At 32.4% G+C, this 20,633-nt stretch overlaps 1 protein-coding gene across 1 annotated transcript in view; it reads left to right on the forward strand.

The window, feature by feature from the left end:
• LOC149411492 (uncharacterized) overlaps positions 1-20,633 on the forward strand; it is a 102,068-nt gene that overhangs the window by 20,344 nt on the left and 61,091 nt on the right. The window contains exon 2 of the mRNA XM_089646940.1: positions 13,222-13,362. Coding sequence (XP_089503066.1) covers positions 13,222-13,362 — 141 coding nt within the window. The remainder of the gene's footprint in view (positions 1-13,221; positions 13,363-20,633) is intronic.

Below are 20,633 nucleotides of genomic sequence, written 5' to 3' on the forward strand. Positions count from 1 at the left end.
ACAAATTTACAACTGTGGTTTAACTGTGTGGTTATAGATTTACAACTTACATAATTACATACCCTTTTTTGTTTTATCTAGATTTATTGATAATTATAGAATACAGTCTATTTATATACTGTAACTTTATTAACCATTATTTAATGTCAATAAAATTGAATTTATTGATAATTTGATTTTATTTTGTACATTACAAACTCTGCTCTGTTTTGCAGTGACGTGAGTTTAAAAACGCAATATTTTTTTACAAATAAATTGGGTTCTTTTTACTTGTCTGGTTCAAAACTATTCTATTCTATTGAAAAAATTAAGAAAAATAATTTTGTTTTAGCCAATATTTTTGAAATGGTGTAAGTTAATTGCAAAATTTTTGAACAAACCAAAATTGGGTTCTCCAAAGGGGTACTGTAAGTTCATAAGTCATTTTCAACAAAAAGTGGAATATCAATAATTTACAATGTATTGGATTTAAGTCATAGATATATAATAACAGCGGTATATTACAATGTATTGGATTTAAGTAATAGTTACATAATAACAGCGGTATATTACAATGTATTGGATTTAAGTCATAGATATATAATAACAGCGGTATATTACAATGTATTGGATTTAAGTAATAGTTACATAATAACAGCGGTATATTACAATGTATTGGATTTAAGTCATAGATATATAATAACAGCGGTATATTACAATGTATTGGATTTAAGTAATAGTTACATAATAACAGCGGTATATTACAATGTATTGGATTTAAGTCATAGATACATAATAACAGCGGTATATTACAATGTATTAGATTTAAGTCATAGATATATAAAAAAAAACGGTATATTACAATGTATTGGATTTAATCTTATCACCTCATTAAATGACTTGTTCTTCAAATTTGTAAACACGAAACATGAGTTTGATTGCTGTGATAATGGCCGACTAACAAAGTACGTATAGTGGTAATAATTACAATAATGTTGAACGCAAACTGCTTTCGCTTTTTTTAACCATACAGGTCAACTTTCTCTCACATCGACACATCTGTCTAAGCATTATCATTGTTGCCAACAGCCTTCTCGTGTAATACTTCATCTGTACAATACAAACTATCCAAAGTAATATATTAATGGTTATGGCTAGGTCATAAAAAGTTTCTATAGGACGAGTTTCATTATTTTTTTTCTTGTATGAATACACAAAGTTATGTAGTCATGAAAATTATTGAATAATGAGCTTCAAACCTTTATTAATAGGTAGGTACATCATACGCCATTTTTGGGTTCACATTACTATCAATAAAGCTCTTTTTTAGCATTGATTTCGACTCTTATTTAGATGAGATTTCAAGTGATAAAATAGTTCCACTTTTTTTAACTCCAAGTTACCTCCAATTCTCTAACTAAAACTACCGAATCCGGTATACGCGCATCGCTTATCACGTTCTAATAGTGGAACGCGTTTCCACGAGAGTACGTAATAACGCATTTAATTGTATAGCTGTATGTTCTTTTAAATTTTCTTCCGCTCGGGATCTGGATGTCATCTTTGTGGATAATATGTGGAGGGTCTTTTTAAAGAATGTAATTAGAGGGAGTTCTGGAAAGGAAAAAAGTTTTATGTGGCGTAGGAAGGAATCTGGGGGTCAGTGTCTCAAATAGTAACGGACGTAAACTAGTCATAGTGAGAAATCGTACGTGACATCATTAATCTAGCATCCTCTGTCTTTTTCGTTTTCAAACAAGACGCGTGAGAAGGAAAAGGACGAATGTACGAGCTCTAGTTGGAACTAGTTTATGAATCCACCTTAGTTGGTGCAGTTGGTGGCCATCTGCTACCAAGACATAGATATCTGGACAAACCTCACCTTATAAAGCCGGGAACCCCGGCTAAGACACTAAACGTAACGCATCACTTTGGAACCTCTGAAGAAGGTGTTGGTTATGCAATTAATGGTTCCCCGGGAGGCGGTACCAATACTTTTCTCCTGAAATTGCTCTGGTGAAAGACCACCATTGAGAATCGAATAGTTGCTTGAAAAGGCTTCAGCCATGTTTGGGGACCAGATCTGAATAGTCATATACTTCCCAATCTTCCTCATCTCCTTTCAACTACCCAATATACCCCAATTAGGGGTGCCATAGTTCCACTGGCTCCCAACAGCAGTTGGGAAACTTTTGTGTTCACATAAATCAAGTTACAAATATCAAAATGCCTCACAACAGGATTTGTTAATTATTTTACAATTATTTCCATTCTAGAAGAGTTAAGCATACAAAATAGGCCTTTATCTGTCTGCCTACAGGGAATTCTAAAATACTTTAGACATGTTGCCAAACTGAGAACTCATCAACAAACACTCAAAGTGGAACGCTGGAGAAGCAGAGATAGATTATTGATTCATTTACCCAAATCTTTCTCAGCATGCTCACAATAATTGGTATGAACTTCTTTTAAATTAACAAAACTTATTTCTTCAGTAAAAGCTTCAACATCAAATAATTACAATCAGGAAAAATGCAAAAAATTTGCATAAAAATTGAACAGGAATGAATGTAACACCAGGACAATACAGAGAGTATCGTCCACTCTGGAACGTGCGCAAAATGTACTACATATTGTTTAAATGAAAAAATTATGAAATAATAATAATGTCTAATTTATATAGCGCCGTTTGTGTGACAAATAACTTCAAGGGAGCTGTGCTGTACAATACTACAAATTAATCAGTTAAAATTTACTTGCGCAAGCTAAGATTTGAACCTTGGACCTCGGGGCCTACTAGTCGAGAGTCTTAACCTTCGACAACGGAGAATAACAGAAGATAATGTATGAGATGAGGTATGAATGTGAATAAGACAAGATGCCAAAACAAACATGTTTAGCGGTCCTTCCTTTCTGCCTACCCCTGTTAGTTAGTTAGTCATTTAGTTTATATTACAATAGTTTTTCAGAACGTCCAAAACCTTGCTATGATGATTACATATTAAAATAGTAACTTTAGTTCTTTGTCATACTTGCAAGAATAACTTTACAAATGTTTTTTCAATAAAATTATGCAAAATATGTCAGTTTGAAAAAACGAATTCTCTAGTAATAATATTAAAAATGTAGGCACTTAAACGAGGTTATCCATTCTTTAATATACTGCACCAAATGAAAAAGTAAAACACATTGTAAATTAACCTATATTTATTAATTAACGATAAATGAGATTGATTTGTAAATACTTAGTAAAATGGTTTAATACGTTAACTTTTAGATTGTCTATGGTTATGACTTGTGGTTATGTTGAAGCCCTGAGAATAAATAAATTTGTACGTAAAACTATAACTGATATTACTTTATGATTTATTGGCTGGTGAATGATAGTTTAAAACTAGCATGACCACAGATTAATGTGAAACTAAATACGCAATTTATTAATTGATAACCTCAATGATATCAAACAGGACTGTTAACTGTGCTACTAAGCCGCAAGTACTATACCGATATATTATAACTGTTTAATTATTTCGACATTCACCTGCTTAAGTTGACCACTAAAGTTTATAAACGTATAATAAATAAGTACCCAAAAACAAGTAAATATATCGCCACTTATGATTATGTGTGAAATTAGAGTAAATATTTATTGTGGATTAGAGAAGAAGAAAAAAATAATAAGAATATGAACAAACAAGATAAAAGAAAAAAGCAGCCATAAAAATACGAAAAAAAAGAATAACAAAATAACAGGACTTTGAAAAAAAAAGGAAATAACAAAACTAAGAACACGAACGAAAACAAGAAGAATAATAATAGAAATTGCATTAACAAGTTACTTGCAAACCGTCCGTGTTAATAAACATAATTTTTGAGTAAATGCAATTTTTACACCGAAAATGGTTTTTAATGTGTCTCCCATATATTGAATACTATTTTTTTTCTCTCTCTTTTTTTTAAATTTTTTTCTTTGGTGCAATTTTTCTTTCCTTCTTGCATTGTATTTATTATTTATTTTGGGTACATCATTTATGTTAAGCAATTGAGCGTGTTATTATTTCATATATTTTTATTTTTTACACCTACACAGACAATTTTACGTTTTCTAATGTTTTAAATGAAACTGCTAGCATTTTTCCTACTTATTTTTACTTTTAAATACAACTTTACATACGATACGTTTTTATGAGGTACTCCATCTCAATAAGAATCTCACACTAAAGTTTGTTAAATTTTTTTGTTTTTATATATGTATGTAATATTTTATATCTACATTATTTTATCTATTGTTTTCTATTTTTATTAAGCTCTGATTTGTCTACAAAATATATGTAATTATACTACTATTTGGCTCAGAACAGATATTGTCTAGGAGTCGGGTAGCGCACATGATTTTGTTAATAACCTTAAATAAAAATTAATAAAAAAAAATAAAAAATAAAATGAATCCAAAACTGAGAACTCAATCAACCATAAGACAAATTGATGGAAAAAAAAATAAAACAAAAAATAGCAAAATGATGAAAACAATAGAATATTGGGACATAACATTTGGTATCTGTTTAAAAACATTCTGACATGCTGAAATTTTCAAACCTTTTCTTTTTAAAGTTCACCATATTGTGTCCAACACTTAGGACGGGTTGTTGCACAGAACTTCTGTTCTCTGAAAGTTCTGTTCTACTTCTAGGACTTTCGCAGAACTTGAATAATGATGGATAAATTATTCAAATTTCGTGAAACAATTCATCCTGAGTTTCCCTCTGATTTTTAGTTTAAAAAAATAGCGGAGGAATTAAGATTAAAGAAAAGGATAGACGAAAAATGCAAAGCACCCGTAAATTCAGATTAAGTCACAGAGCAGAACTCAAATCATAAAAAAATCCTTACGAAAATAATTTATGTTCGCGTTTTTTTTATAACCGTGCGGTAATACCTAAGCACATTTTTATCGCTTCCTTACCAAATAAATTATTACATGAAATGTTCATTCTCGTAGCTTCCCATGTTCTTGCGGCATCGAGTTCAAAACAGAGTTCTTACAAAGGTTATAGTTGAACGCTCTCTGGTCTGTTACTTACTAAGTAGTTATTACAGCTTACAATATACCGACAGACACGCAGAAAGTCACATATTATGCAAGACCACGGAGTATTTCACACGTCGTGTAGTGTGTAGGCTAAACAGTTTAAGTCAGTATTGTTGCGTTGGCAATAATAAATGATAAAAATGCTTTGCATGTCGCAGTCAAGTCGTGTAGAGTCAACAAATCATTTTGTGAAATGGTTTTAAAATGAGTTTAATATTTTATATGATCTTTGCGAAACCTTCTCTTATTAAATAAAACTTCGGGTGCAACGAAAAGCTCGGACTTTTAATGTGATGGATTGACAAAATGGGCTCTGAGGGTCCGTTTTCATGTGAATCCGCACAAGAGTCCCAACTACTCCCAACCGTCTGGAGCCAGGCCAGTGGTACTATGGCATCTCCAATTGGTATATTGTAAAGCTGAGGATAGCGGGGAGGGGAAGGAGAAGAGGAAGAGTTAGGTGGGAAGCAGCTGACTATTCAAATACGGTCACCAAACACGGCCAAAGCCATTTAAGAATGGTGGTCCTACACCAGGGCGATATTGAGAGTATCATCCTCACTGTAACGTTCCGCAAATATACTGTGTATTATTTTAATTGAGTAATTTGTGAAATAACACAAATTAAATTTATTTGCGCACACAGGGATTTATTTATTTACCGTATTGCCATCTACAACAAGCGACCTCCCGCTTGCTAGTCTAGAACCTTACCCTTTGACCAAGAAATCGAAAGCTTAGGCGTAACTACCGACGATTTTATACCGATTTCCAAACCGATGTCGATAACGCAATAAATAAGAATTGATATAGACTGGCCTTTGAAATAATCAAACTTTTTTAAAAGTCTTTTTACTAGCCCAGAAAAAAATAAATTATCAGGCCTATAAACACTGTTTTGATGTGTAAAATATCCTACTTACGAACCTCTTTTCGGTTACAGTTTTATTGCTGAGTGTGGAAAATTTAATTCGTTATAAAATTATCTAATTTTTGTTTAATATTTGTGCCAAACTTTAATAAATAACATATGTCACCCACTTTTTGACAACGTTTTTTTCTTGCAAACGCAGCTGCTGTTAAGCGGGAATTTAGACCGTATCGCCATATACATAAGGAGTTTTACTGTTAGCGACCCGATTCCAAATGTTACACGAAGTGTTCCACCGCCTTAAGTATAATATTCAGTTGAGGTACATTTTTATTAAAATGTGAGAAATAAAGATCAAATAATGGGCACATACATATTAAAGTTTACAATTTTATAGCATTTTATATCTCACAGAACAATATATTATTTTCTTGAAAGGTTGTAAGGAGTCATAAAAAATTCGTATGTGAGATGAAAAAAGCTATAACACATTAAAAATGATGAAATAAACTTGCTAAGCTGGGACATTACAGTTTAGCAAAAAAGCTTATTTAGTTTCCTAAACATTTCAAACTCAACATAAAAACTTCACCGTTTTGATGCGTTGTAAAAATGGTGTCATTCTAATTATTCAATTACATACTTTAAGTACAACACGTTTGTTCAGATAAGCATTTTCTCTTCCTCTCCTGTTTATTACCTGAAATTACACTTCTTGCATCATTTCCACCACACATTATCAATCTATCTTTTCCTGCCAAACTTTAAACTTCTTTAACTTTTTAGGCCTCCTCTTTAGTTTGGGAAAAAAATTCAATTAAATAATTTATATATAAATTGAATTTTTTGATTTAATTTTTAAAATTATAATATCGTTCGGAACCATTGGTTTCATAAAAGCGCATATGCTTGAATACAAAGAGTGGTGTTTTCTCTTTCTAACATAATTTAGTTCATATTTATCACAAGCACAGTAAGGGAGATTCAACGATTTCTAGCAAATGTGTTTTTCCCAAAAGCGAACAAAATTGCCTGAATAGTTAGCATTTTGTTTTTTCGTCTTTCAAAATCTGACTCCTTTCCGATGTTTTATTACTTTTAAAAACTGCAACACATTATAATATCAAGTAAAAAAAATTCTGAACAAATTCTAGTATAAAGTCAGCAAACATTTTCATCAGAAATCGTCTAATTTAAATGAATTAACATCTCGGAATTTTTTAGTACTGATTTAGTATTGGGTAAGCTAGTTGAATATAATATTAATTCAACTTCCAATTTTAAAAATATCAATTGTAAAAGACTTAAGGGCTATATTAAAAGGGCTAGTTTATTTATAAGACGGTAAACATTGAATGATTATTATAGTACGTAACCTACAGATATATTTTAAGCAACTTGGATTTGCATCTGACGTAAAGTTCATTTAATTTAATGTTTTATTTGAATCAAACTAAGACTCCGTAGTAAGCGTTCAAAAAGTAGAAGAAGATGGTTTCAAAGGGCGATATGTAAATACGAATGTTAGAGGGAGAGCGCTAATTAAAAAAAATGATAATAATTAAGCGAAAATTGTGAAAATATTTAATAAAACACCACCCATTTAAAATAGAGACAATAATTCTCTACAATTGCCTAATTGCATTTAAAGATACACTGTAATTTTTTTTCATATCTATAACCTGTAAAATAAGAGAAGAAAATGTGGTTTTAATAATTTTCGAAGCATGCTTTGCGATTATTTTTTTTTTCGAGGGGATTTCATATAATTACCGTTTTGGCTCTATGAATTTTTAGAATTATGGATTTTTTTATCAAACTATCCCGTAGCATAAAAATATCCATGAGCAATATATAATATTCAATTATTGAAAAAATTAAATGATTTTTTCCGACCTTTTTAATTCATTATCGTTGTTATTAATTTTCATATCGGTCTAGGACGCAAATAGTAGAACGCACATGCTTGAAATATGTACTTAGCAATAATACACCTGCATTATTATTTGCATTGCATTCTAGCCATTAATACATGCACTCAGCGGTTACAAAATGCATTCACTTCTTGCCTTTATATCATGTATTTCATTCAGAAGATAAATATTGGATTGGGCAAGAGTTTTTAATACGCAATAAAGGCTATCGACGCGGCTATTGTTGCGCAAGTGTATGCAGTGAGTTTTAGTGTCAAAAAGAGACACGCGTCGCGATTTGTCAATGTGACATGCGTGCAATTTATTTATTTGTTAGATCAATAAATAAATTAGCACACAAATATTAACTAAATAAAATTTTGACAGTGACGTTACAATTGATCAAGACTTGTTATCGTCTCACATTCATTGACGTTACAATTGATCAAGACTTGTTATCGTCTCACAGTGACGTTACAATTGATCAAGACTTGTTATCGTCTCACAGTGACGTTACAATTGATCTAGACTTTTTATGACAGATCAGTTCCAAATTTGAAAATAAAAATAAAAATATTATATTACAGGTAGATAATCTTCACACAGTGAGTTCCAATTTTGAAAATGACACAAAAACATATACGTGTTTATGTTCCACTGTTTATGGGTAGATTTTTTTAAATAGGTGCATTTGGTAATTTTAACACTGTAAACGTCATTTTTTTTATTGTGCAAAAACGTTGATGGTACGATGTGGCACTTGATATAATGTGATTGTGGATGTGATGAAATGCAACACAAGTCGCTACGCTCGAGAACGATGACACATGTTCTCGACAACAGTTATGTCAGGAGCTATTTATGTCATTAGGACATTATTTACCGAACTCACGTTATTATTTACTGACGAAAATAAGAACTCACATACTGATTCGTATCCAATTGAACATAATAATATTTCCGAATAGGTCACGCTGCTTACTTGAGCGGTATTGTAAGTGGTTTTATGCCTTGATAATATTGTAATTGCATCTGAAATAATTGTAAGATTGCAGAGTGTTATGTTTTGAGTTTCCATTTAAAAAATACATGATGGTTTTTGTGTTATTTTTGTACGCTGTTAAAGCATTTTTAAGTTGCTTCGAAATTCCCAATAACCACATAAACAAATTTAAACGAGAATCAAAGCCGCAATCTTTCAACTCTCATAGTAAAATTTTGAAGTAATTCAGTAATCAGCCCGGGCAACGCCGGGGACTTCTAGCTAGTCTAGCCACAAAACAAATATATGGAGGGTAATTGAAAAACATAAATCAAGCACACCAATTGTAAAAAAGTAGATAAAATTTAAAATTGTATTGCTAATTTATTAAGAATCTCCTAAAATTATCGATAATCCGGTTAAAAACGGGATTGCAGGCCTTAATTAACAGGTTTCTTATTAAAATTTTAGTAAACTGCGAATATATTATCACGATGTTGGAACACGTGTTCGAACACATCGTGATAATGTATTGTTAGTTTACTAAAAGTTTATTAGAAAACCTCTTAAATTATTCATTAAGGGCCTGCAATCCATTTTTAACAGGGTCCACGTGGTTTCAAGGAATTTCGACAAAATCGAAACTTTATTTATAGAGAGCGTTTTGTTTTTATTCAATATCAACGTACAAAATTATTCTATTCGGTTGTTTATGTATCGCGTTACCCGTCAAAGTAGGTGAACGCACTTGCGTGCAAACACTTCGCGTGTTTGTATACATTTTGTCACCTACATTGTAAAGTAGTGCAAAAAGTGGGAAGTAAGACGGCCTCTTTGGTCACTCTCTATAATCTCTATGATTCCTGTTACCGACCTGCTTTTTTTCGCAATTACGAAATCAATAAATTTTATTTCTAAAAAACATTCTGAAACATCTTCTGGCAAACGTTTAGTGAATTTACTTTATAAATAACTGTGATTATGCGATTTTTTACTTGACCATTTTTGCCTCTCCCTTCTCAATGCTTAACAATAAAAAGTCTAAAATCAATTTAGAACCAACCAAAACGGTAACCAAATCTTGTATTGGCAAATATAATGTATTGACTATAAAATTAAATACTTATTATTTTGCCAGAAGCAGACATGGTTTTATTTGCTGAATTTTAAATTTTAAACAAATTCAGCAAATTAAAATAAAAACCGTATGATCTGCGTTTGACAAAAAAAATATCAGCATTAATACCCCGAAACACTAAAACCTCGACCATATCTGCTTTAGCCAAATAGCCACTCATATATAACACATATACATAAGCATCATACTATGTTAATTTAAACTGCTTGTAACAAGAACTCCCACACATTGGCCTTGCTTGTGTGGGATTTTGTTATTATACCTCTTCCATAGGTCACCCCAAATGTTTCGCTACGTTTGGTGATTTAACGGGGGTGCCCGGGTTCATCGAGTGAGTCGTTTTCAGGATGTCTGCCCACCAGTTGCGTTGCTTGCCGGATCGGGAGAGGCTGGTTTGGGGAGTCCTTTGACCCTCTTCAACTGGTTTCTCTTGACCCATCGCATTGCACCATAGAGGGAGAGATAGATTCATAAGTCCATCACTCCAGGACACACTAATACTTTGATTCCTACTAACCCCTTAAACCTTTTCCCCCTACCAAAACTTCCCTTAAAAATGCCCTCGAGACAGCGTCCCCAATGTTGACACAGGCGCTGGGGAAAATTATTTTCCCCAGGACCTCCTGTGTGAGGTTAATGTCAAAAAATAAATGATATAATAATACATATTATTTGGAATAACTTAACGAGGAAAACCTCAAACTATAATATATATAATCATGAAGATAATGTCAACGACTCTCAAACGAACATTAGAAAAAAATTCGGTCTCATTTAGGAATTGAACACAGGACCTTAGCCTTGCTGGAGCTTTGTTCTATCACTAACTTAATTTGACAATATCCCCTTCGGTCATATTTTTTACTACCAACTACCAACTGTCTACATTATCTTCATTTTTTAACGCGTATTTTAATTGGCTGCTATCTTTATATACGATTGCAAGATTCTTCCCAAACTAAGAGTTCTATAGAACCCTATAGTCACTTTAATATTTTTTGTAATAATAGATATTTAACAAAAATATTTCTTACTGATGAATGGGAATCCATCGGGCCTGTTCTCTTATTTGTTTCATGAAGTGAGAGTAAATTCAGAGTAAAATGTGTCGTGTCTGAAATTGATACTTTCGAGGCAATCATGCATCATGGTTGATGGCCGATGGCTGTGTCTGTACCACGCTCTTAGCAAAAACAACACAATCCATCAGATTATAAAATACTTTATCACTTCTATTCACGAATAGACGTTTCTCAATGCATTGTTTTTATCAAAATGCCACGAAATCGAAATTTTTCGAAAGTGTTTTGTAGGTTTCGTTTGCGTACCTATCATGTATTTTACGAATTCTGTACGAAACCTTTATCACTATACGTTTAGTTGTCGTCTAGATTCAACAACGAAAAGCATCACATTTAAACAACAAATTAATTTTAACGAATTCAAAATGTTAAATTAATAAAATAAATTTAAAATGACATTTTAAATGGTTTGACATTATTTCACCATATTTATTTATTGTTTATTATTGTTTATTGTGGTATTTTAAGTAGGTACATAGTTATCTATGTCCTAATACAATCCTTATATACATATAATTATAGTAACACATTTAAAATGAATCAATCACATATTTTCTTAATTTAATTTTAAATGTTTTTAAGTTTTCTTCTGATTTTATTTCTTCTGGTAGCTCTCCAAATATCTTCAACGCTCCGTACATCAATGATTTTTGACTCTGTGTTTTTTTCCTGAAGGGGAGTCTCAATTCATTTCTTTTCCTCGTCTCATGTGTGTGTTTGTTCTGTAGTCTATCAATTTTTCTTAGGAATTCACTAGACGTATGGCCATTGTAAATTAAAAATATGGTATTAAAGTAAATAATTTGTTTAAATGACAAGATATTTAACTCCTTCAACATTTTTGTGTATCTATTTTTCTTCAATATGGTTCTCATTGCTCTATTTTGTAGAATTGTCATTTTTGTTTCATTAAACCGTCGTTGGATAAGAATAAGATGCTGCTACAGTAATTTATGTGTGGTACAATAATTGCGTACACATTTTTACTGGAAACTGTGTTAAGGAATCTTCTTATTCTTCCCAACAGTGAGATTTTTTTGGCAATCTTTTTAATAATTTGTTTTGTATTTTGAGCAAAAGTTAATTTGGAGTCAATTATTACCCCCAAATATTTCATTTCAAATACTTCTTTCAATACTTAATATTTATTGTTTAAAAAGGCTTGTTTTCAGTAGGAAAATAATTAAACTCAGGGCCTACGTCATGTTTGGGGATGCTGTGTGGAGGGTCTTTTTAAAGAAAGGAAGTAGTGGAAGTTGTGGGATGAAAAAATGTATAAGGGGTGGTGAGGTATGTCAGGAGAGACGGATCTATGAATCTATTCCTGAGACCAGTTGGTGAGGTCGAAAAATCTCCCCAAAGTATCCTATCCCGATCTGGCATCCCATGCAGCTGGTGAGTTGGCGCGTGAAATTAGTGGAACAGTATAAATGGAGAAAAAAATCGCAATTTTCATTGTGTACAACCCATGCAGAAGAATAGTGTTATGCGAACTTAATTATTATTATTATTGAGGTATGTTATTATAGCCTTATTGTAACTATATTCCTCGCAGTTAAGTACATCTATTATTGCAATAGTATTGTCAAGTATTATAATTGTCGCATTAATAATAGCATTACCTTAAAAAGTAAAAAAATCACGAAATCTAACCTTATCTTGTCAAGATTGACCCTAAGAAAATTAAACAAAAGAAATATACATTTGGAAAATAGAATAAAATTACTTTCTCGTAAAAAATGTTAGCACCTGCGATGTGGTGTGCCAGGTTTGAAAGGTCTGATTGAAGTAGATCTTTTAACCTGTCCAGCAGGACTCTCTCGACCCATAGCCTTACACCGCAGTGGGAGGGATGAATTCAAACGTCCGTCACTCCTAGACACACTGACTCCCAGCTTCTTACCCACCCCTCATACCCCTTTCCTTCCCAGATCTTCTTCTCGATCCATTCCTTAAAAAAATCCTCCACACAGCATCCTCAAAAATGAGTTAATGTAAAATTATTGCTTGTCTGAATTCTTGACACAATCAGTTCCAATTATGAAAATGAGTTCATTAAACCAGAATTACAATGAAATAATTAGCATGTTTAATGATGTTTATGATTATGTATTACATTCCCACAACTGTTTTCTTGTCTGATCCTTTTGTCTGTTTGTTTTACCAGGAACATCACAGTCCGCCCACTACCTGGGCAAGTCCCTCGGGAAGCTCTCTGAGCTGCATCACGCCGTGTCGGGTCACGTTTACGCCGTGGATGGAAGGACGCTCTTTATTAAGAACTTCAAGTACGACGGAGAAGGACCAGGTAAATAAACCAAAATTAATTTTTCTGTTTTGCAAACAAACCGTTATGATCCAGAGAGTCAATTTTTTCGCTTTTCGGAACAGCTCATAAGATCTCATAGAAACCGTTGTGTCTCTGTTACTGTTATAGTGAGCAATATGATTTAAACAGTTTTAGATAGAGAAAACACAAAACTTTATATGAAAATCTAGAAGTTAATAATGAATGATACAGAGGAATTAAAATGAAGCCAACGGAACGTAATATAAATTATTTTTGTACGAAACAACAAAGAAAATGAGGTGAAATTAATATTTATTTATTTATTAACGGACATCGTACAAATTACAAAATAATAACACGAATAAAGTAAAATGAAAAATACAGGAGTAGACAAAGGTACATGAAAGCAAAGACATATGGTAGATATAATATAAGAAAATAATGTGACAAGTCGAATCAAGTCAAGAATACGCCGTGGGTCAGGACCACGGGACACTTAAAATATTCCGTCACTTGTTTAGCGACTGGCAAAAATCATTCAGACTTATCCCAAAAAAGTAATGAAAAATAATTTATAATACACTTAATTAATAAAATATTTCAGTTCAGCATTTAGACGAAGAAAAATTATTAATTAAAACAAATTAACATTAATAATTAAAATATTAATATTTTCAAAATTATTTCTGTATTTCTGACATATTTTAAGGCGATGCCATACGTAGTAATGCAAAATAATGTATTTTTGGTTTGAAAATTTGGTCGCCTAGGAATGTTTCAGATGCTTTAATTAAATACTGCGAGTAGAATACATCTTGGCCTTTGAAATAATCGAGTATTTTTTAGATAGGTCTTTTTATAAGCCCAGAAAAAAATAATGTAAAGGCCTATGAAAACTGCTTTAATGTTAGAATTCTCCTATTTACGAACCCATTTTCGGTTATGATTTTATTGTATAATGTGGCAAAATAAGTTATTTATAAAATGATCGAAAAAAAATAAAATATTTATGCCTGAACATCCACAAAATAAAATAAAAGGCACTTTTTGGCCATGTTTTTTTCTTTCATAAATCAAAACAGGCGGATGGTGTTAAGCGAGAATTTAAACCTTATCGCCATATAAGTATATATACGTAAGGGTTGTTATTGATAGCGGCTCAATTTAATATATTAAACGATGTAGTGCATCACCTTAAAGATTATTTCACCACATTTTAAAAACATTGTTTAGTTTTCGGATACGTTAAGAAATGTTCCGTTTATTTGGATTTTCTTGCAAAACGGAAATACACTCGAATTCTAAGATCTGGCAAGGTCTTTCAGGAATATAATGGTCGTTAATATGCCAGAAACCTGAGGGGCTAAATAATAATTTTGAGAAACAGTTTTGATTAGTGGCATTTGGGAAACCTCGGAAATTGCGTACATAATCTGGGTAAGACTCATTAAAAACCGGTAAAAATGTAATTAAGGCGATGCACTACGTTGTGTAATATTTTAAATTGAGCCGCTATCAATAACAACCCTTATGTAGATGGCGATAAGGTTTAGTTTCCCGCTTAACACCATCCGCCTGTTTTGATTTCTGCATGATAAAAACATGGCCAAAAAGTGCCTTTTATTTTATTTTGTGGATGTTCAGGCATAAATATTTAATTTTTTTCCGATAATTTTATAAATAACTTAATTTGCCACATTATACAATAAAATCATAACTGAAAATAGGTTCGTAAGTAGGACATTTTGAACTTTAAAGCAGTTTTCATAGGCCTACACATTATTTTTTTCTGGGCTTATAAAAAGGCTTATCTAAAAAATACTCGATAATTTCAAAGGTCAAGATGTATTTAATTAAAGCATCTGAAACATTTCTAAGCGACCAAATTTTCAAACCAAAAACACATGATTTTGCATTACTACGTATAGCATCGCCTTAAAATGTTTGGAGATAATTGTTGAATGCATATTTGGTGTAAGCATGTGATTAGATTTTAGGGTAATATTTATGAACCTATTAAAGGTTCCAGCTCAACAGAATCCGGTTCAAATCAATTATTTCATTTATGTGTGCTACGGCTTCAATGCATTCCAAAGTCTCTCATGCTTTATCGTCAGGTGCAGATTACGGAGCCACGGAACTGGGCACGGTTTCTGGTTACAAATTTCCAAGGCGGGTATCGCGAAGAACCTACGGTGGTATGGAAATTGAACCCATGAAAGTATGCTAACCTGTTCTTGTACCTGCCAGCGGTGGGCGATTGACCTGATCTGAATACTAGACTGTTTGCTCGTTGCACTAAACTTGTCAATCCATCTCGTAGTCACTGGAAGGTTTGTGAGTTGGTTAGATCGAGACCGAATAAGGTAAAGGTCCCGTCTGCAAGGGGGCACCTGCGTGGAATATTCTAGTCAATTCTCTACTAATATTAACTAGTGTTAGGAATATATCAGCAGAACTGTAAAACATTTTGACATTGAATAAGTTGTTACTAATAACTGACTTTTGCCAAAATCATTTGCTGACAAAGGAGGAAAAAAAAACAACTCATGTTCCCAAAAGTCATCCAGTATACCTTGTTCAAAAAAACGCAAAATCTAAGTCATTAAAATCAAATCAAATCTAAATCATTTTGATATCCAATTATTATGATTCTCCGGAGACAATCCTTAAGATGCTTTGGTAAAACGAAACCATATATGAGAATAAGCATATTTTGTTTCTTTACAACATTGTCAAAGCTTTAAAATTTTGTTACTTAGGTATTCATTACCTGTAGACAGTAAATTTATCCCGATCCTTTCTGTAACATTTTGATTAATTTCAGTACCTAAAGTAACTTTTGAAGCCCTCAAAATTTATTTATTGTTATTTTGTAAATCGTAGCTCCATTATTTAAAAAAAATATATTAGGTAAATCAAATTTAAAAATGTTAAGTTCTAGTAGTTTTAGAATAATTTTAGTTTTTTTGACTTCCTCCATTTGACATCTTATTTCTTCAAGTTCAAGTCTGAACTCGACTTCAATCTTCCAATACGATAAATTTTGAAACGTGCCCTTTTAAACAAATTAAAATATTTATTCGCCTTCCCTTTCTACATAATTTGAAGTGATGGCCTAGAAAAACCCTGAAGGGTTAATGCCAAAAAGATCACTTCTGTGACTTGACGTCCAAAAAGTATGTTTCTAATTTCCACCTAACCTCAACACAGGCTTGTCCCAGTGAGGTTAAAAATTCTAACGTAAAAAATATACAATGTAAAGAAACAATAAATAAATAAATTTTATCTTATTTAATAAATCAGAACCAAAATTCACTCTGTAATCATAAGATTTGTAAGCAGGAACCTAAATACATACATACATAATTATAAACCATGTATAATATGACGTGACATTTAAAAAAAAATCATCAAGGAATTATACAATTTATCCAAAGAAATATCTCAATGACAGTTCTTTTTTAAAACTTTCTTCAGGCTGGAAGGTACCATTATATTGATCATTCCGATTTGACAGCTTAGTACGACCCACGATCATGCGAAATCTAGCGGGTTAAAAAGATAGTATCCAAAATTGCCACCATTTTGAACCGGAACAGGAACGTAAGAGACAAATTAACAGACAGATGGTCGAGTTAAAACAGGACTGGCTAACCAATTATTAAGTTGTGCAAGTATTTTAGTTTTATGGTGGTAACAGCTGTTTTAACCCTTATAATATCTTACTGTAAAATTAGTTATTTAAAAAATTACCATAAATGCTAGTAAATTTTTTATTTTTTTGTTTGAATCGTGAATTATGATTGTAGCTTTTCAACTCTTTCTCATGCACACAATACGTGTGTTTTACTAAGAAACTCACATTTACGTTATTTTAAACCTCCTTTGTGTATTTGTGAAGGTTTTAACCTGAAAACTACTGCAGTATAGTTCGAACTCACAAATAACCTTGTTTCAATCTTCTAGAAAGAAAAGGCACATGCGTTTGCCTTTCGAGACCCAGTTTGCCTTACAAAATCTCCACAAAACAATGTTTCAGACTTCCGTCAAAGAATAATTATTTAAAACATTGTTGCATATACGAATTTCACCATAACATATTATACTTTACGATTAGATCGGGGTTCCCTAGAATACATTATTGTAACAATTATACTTTGGTTTAGGGTACAATTCTGTTATAAATAGATTACACACCATTGATAACTCTTATGCTATGTTGGCTGATGTTTTTAATATGCATCTACTGAAGTATAAAGTAGTATTAATTAAACATTTTAGCAGTGCATATTTTAATCTTTTCCCCGCGGCGGCTGACTTTAGTCATTTCTTCAAATCGTTCGCACCACGCGGCGGCTGACTTTAGTCATTTTCAAGTTTCGACTTCGTTTTCCAAGCACATGTATACCGTATTCGTTCGAAATTTATTTTAAAAATAAGAATATTCATTTGTGTTGCGACATCTCTGAGAATTTGTATATACTACTTCATTGTTTATCTTATAAAATTAATAAAACCGAGAGCCCGGCGATTGCCGTCAGTCACAGTTTTGAAACACGCGCGAAAAGAAGCTAGTGTCTCTGGCGTGAACCCCGTACCAATCGTAATAAGACTTGTGCGTCGATATCCACTTTGAATTTTTTTTATTTTGTTGTGTACATAATTATTTTAAAGTGACTAATTCGATTTAAAAATATTTTGTTTTGTGTTTGTGTTTTGTATTACGTTCTTGTTGCGTATGAATTTAAAAAAACTTTTTTTAACAACCCTCAAAATGTCGAAACGTGGCCTATCTGATATTGAAATATATGAAACAATGTTAGATGCGGATAGTGATTTTGAAATAAATGATGACGACACAGATATTGTTATTGATGAGCAATATGAAAGTGATACCTCAATGCCGTCAGTTCAGCCATCAACTTCTTCTGCTGAACCTTTGACTTTGCCATCTCACCCCAGTACTTCATCAGAACAGACATCAAATGTTATTCCTGAAGAAATAGTTAACAATTGGAGTACAGGTCCTTTTATACCAATTGTTTATGAATTTGATGACTTCTTGTCTGGAGTTAATCCGTCTACATTACTTTCAGATAATTCAGAAGAAGTGGCATATTTTGAATATTTTTTAAATAATGAGATAATGGAGAAAATTGTTGAAGAGACTAATAAATTTTATCTGGCTGTTCTTGAAAAGGGACCACCATCCAAACATTCTCGCCTCAACAGATGGGTGGAGACATCGGTTAAAGAAATGTATATTTACTTTGCTTTGACTATGTTAATGACCAGAAATCGTCATCTGACGATAGAAGAGCATTGGTCTACCGATCCTTTGATGTCAAATAACATATTTGGAAAAACCATGCCAAGGGATCGGTACGAGATTTTACATAGAATGTTACACTTCTGTGATTCTAGAACACAAATCCCTGGTGACAAATTGCATAAAATTAAAATGTTAGTTGATCACACCAGAAAAATCTTCAAAGAGACATTGGTACCCGAAGAAAACTTGTGCATCGACGAAAGCATGATTCTTTTTAAGGGTAGGTTAGCTTTTAAACAATATTTACCTTCTAAACGTCACCGTTTCGGAATAAAAATGTTTGTCATGTGCGATTGTAAGACTGGTTTTGTTTTAGACTTTATTATTTACGTTGGTGAAGGTACGGACATAACAGACAATCAGTGCCTTGGCGTTTCGGGAGCTGTCGTAACGACATTGCTCGAAAATTATTTGGGTAAAGGACATAATCTTTGGGTCGACAACTGGTATAGCAGCCCAAAACTATTTGATTTTCTTCATAGCAAGAAAACTAATGCTTGTGGAACAGTGCGCAAAAATAGAAAGACCATGCCAAGTTTCGAAAAATTAAAAAGGGGGAAATAGAGGCAAAACACCGTGGACCACTGTTAGCTTTAAAATGGCAAGATAAGCGTGAAATTCATATGATCACAACTATACACGACAGCTCTTCATCTCCAATAGGAAGAGTTAACAGGGAAACAAATGAACCAATATTTAAACCAAAATGTATCTTGGATTACAATTTACATATGGGCGCAGTCGACAAAACCGACATGATGTTGAGCAGTTTGAAATGCACGAGGAAGTCAATAAAATGGAACAAAAAGTGGTTTTCCATATAATAGATCTTTATTTATTAAATTCGCACACGCTCTTCAACAAGGTTACCGGAAAAAATACTACATTAGCAGATTTTCAATTGAAAGTTATAAGACAATTAATAGAAAAATACAGTGAACCATCTCAATTTACGTCACGTTTTTCTGATGATCCACTCCGTTTGTCAGCCAAAGGATTAGCAAAACACATGCCAGACATAATACCCTCAACGGCAAAACGTGCAAACCCATGTCGGCTGTGTCGTGTATGTACCAACTCCAAACTGAAAACTAAAGTAAAAAAATATTCAAGATACATGTGCTCAGAGTGTAATGTGACATTATGTGTTTACCCATGTTTCCGTATTTACCACGAAAAAAAAAACTACTAACCTTTTTAAAAATTATAAGTGTATTTTTGTATATATTTTTTACTATTGTCGTGAGTGTACCTTCATATTATTGCAAATTTATCGCAGTGAAAACAATATATAATAATTTCACAGCATAAACGTCAATAAAATGTCAACTCAAGAAAAACTAAGTGAAGTCAGTGAAAAAAGAAATATAAACTAAAAGCAGAGCGTCGGCGCAGTGGCCATCCTAAGGACTCATATTTCTCTACACAAGTAGGTAGGTACCTATATGTTACATCGTACGTCGCTACAGTCGGCCATGACAGGGATTCTTTGTTTCGGTTGAAATCACTTAGTGTGTTTATATTAACACAATTATGGCATTATCTTTATTTCAGTTTATCTCAAGTGAATGTTTATTGATACTTCGATGTTGGAGGAAAATTTTATGATAGTTAATAATTCAGATTATGATTTTGTTTACATAAAATGGTTGATATGAAAATAACATTCGACAAAAAATTCATAAACAAAAAATGTGCCGCGTGGGGGCAACCGCTTAGGTATAATTTTTTAGCGGGTAAAAGGTTAACGAGGTCACTGCATGACAGGTTTATATTTTGTTTTTGTATTGTTTAGTTGTATAATCTTTTTTTTTCTTTCTTCTTTCCATATTGTACTATGACTAATCTATAATTGTTTTAAAAATCATTATATCAATTTTGTGTACGAAATTATCAAGTTTAAGATCGCCTAGTTTTTGTATTGTTCGCTGTTCGCTTTACCAACGATGTCCTC

This window comes from Hesperophylax consimilis, chromosome 25, assembly GCF_061612785.1.
Source record: "Hesperophylax consimilis isolate HC1 chromosome 25, BYU_Hcon_1.0, whole genome shotgun sequence".
Taxonomy (NCBI): domain Eukaryota; kingdom Metazoa; phylum Arthropoda; class Insecta; order Trichoptera; family Limnephilidae; genus Hesperophylax; species Hesperophylax consimilis.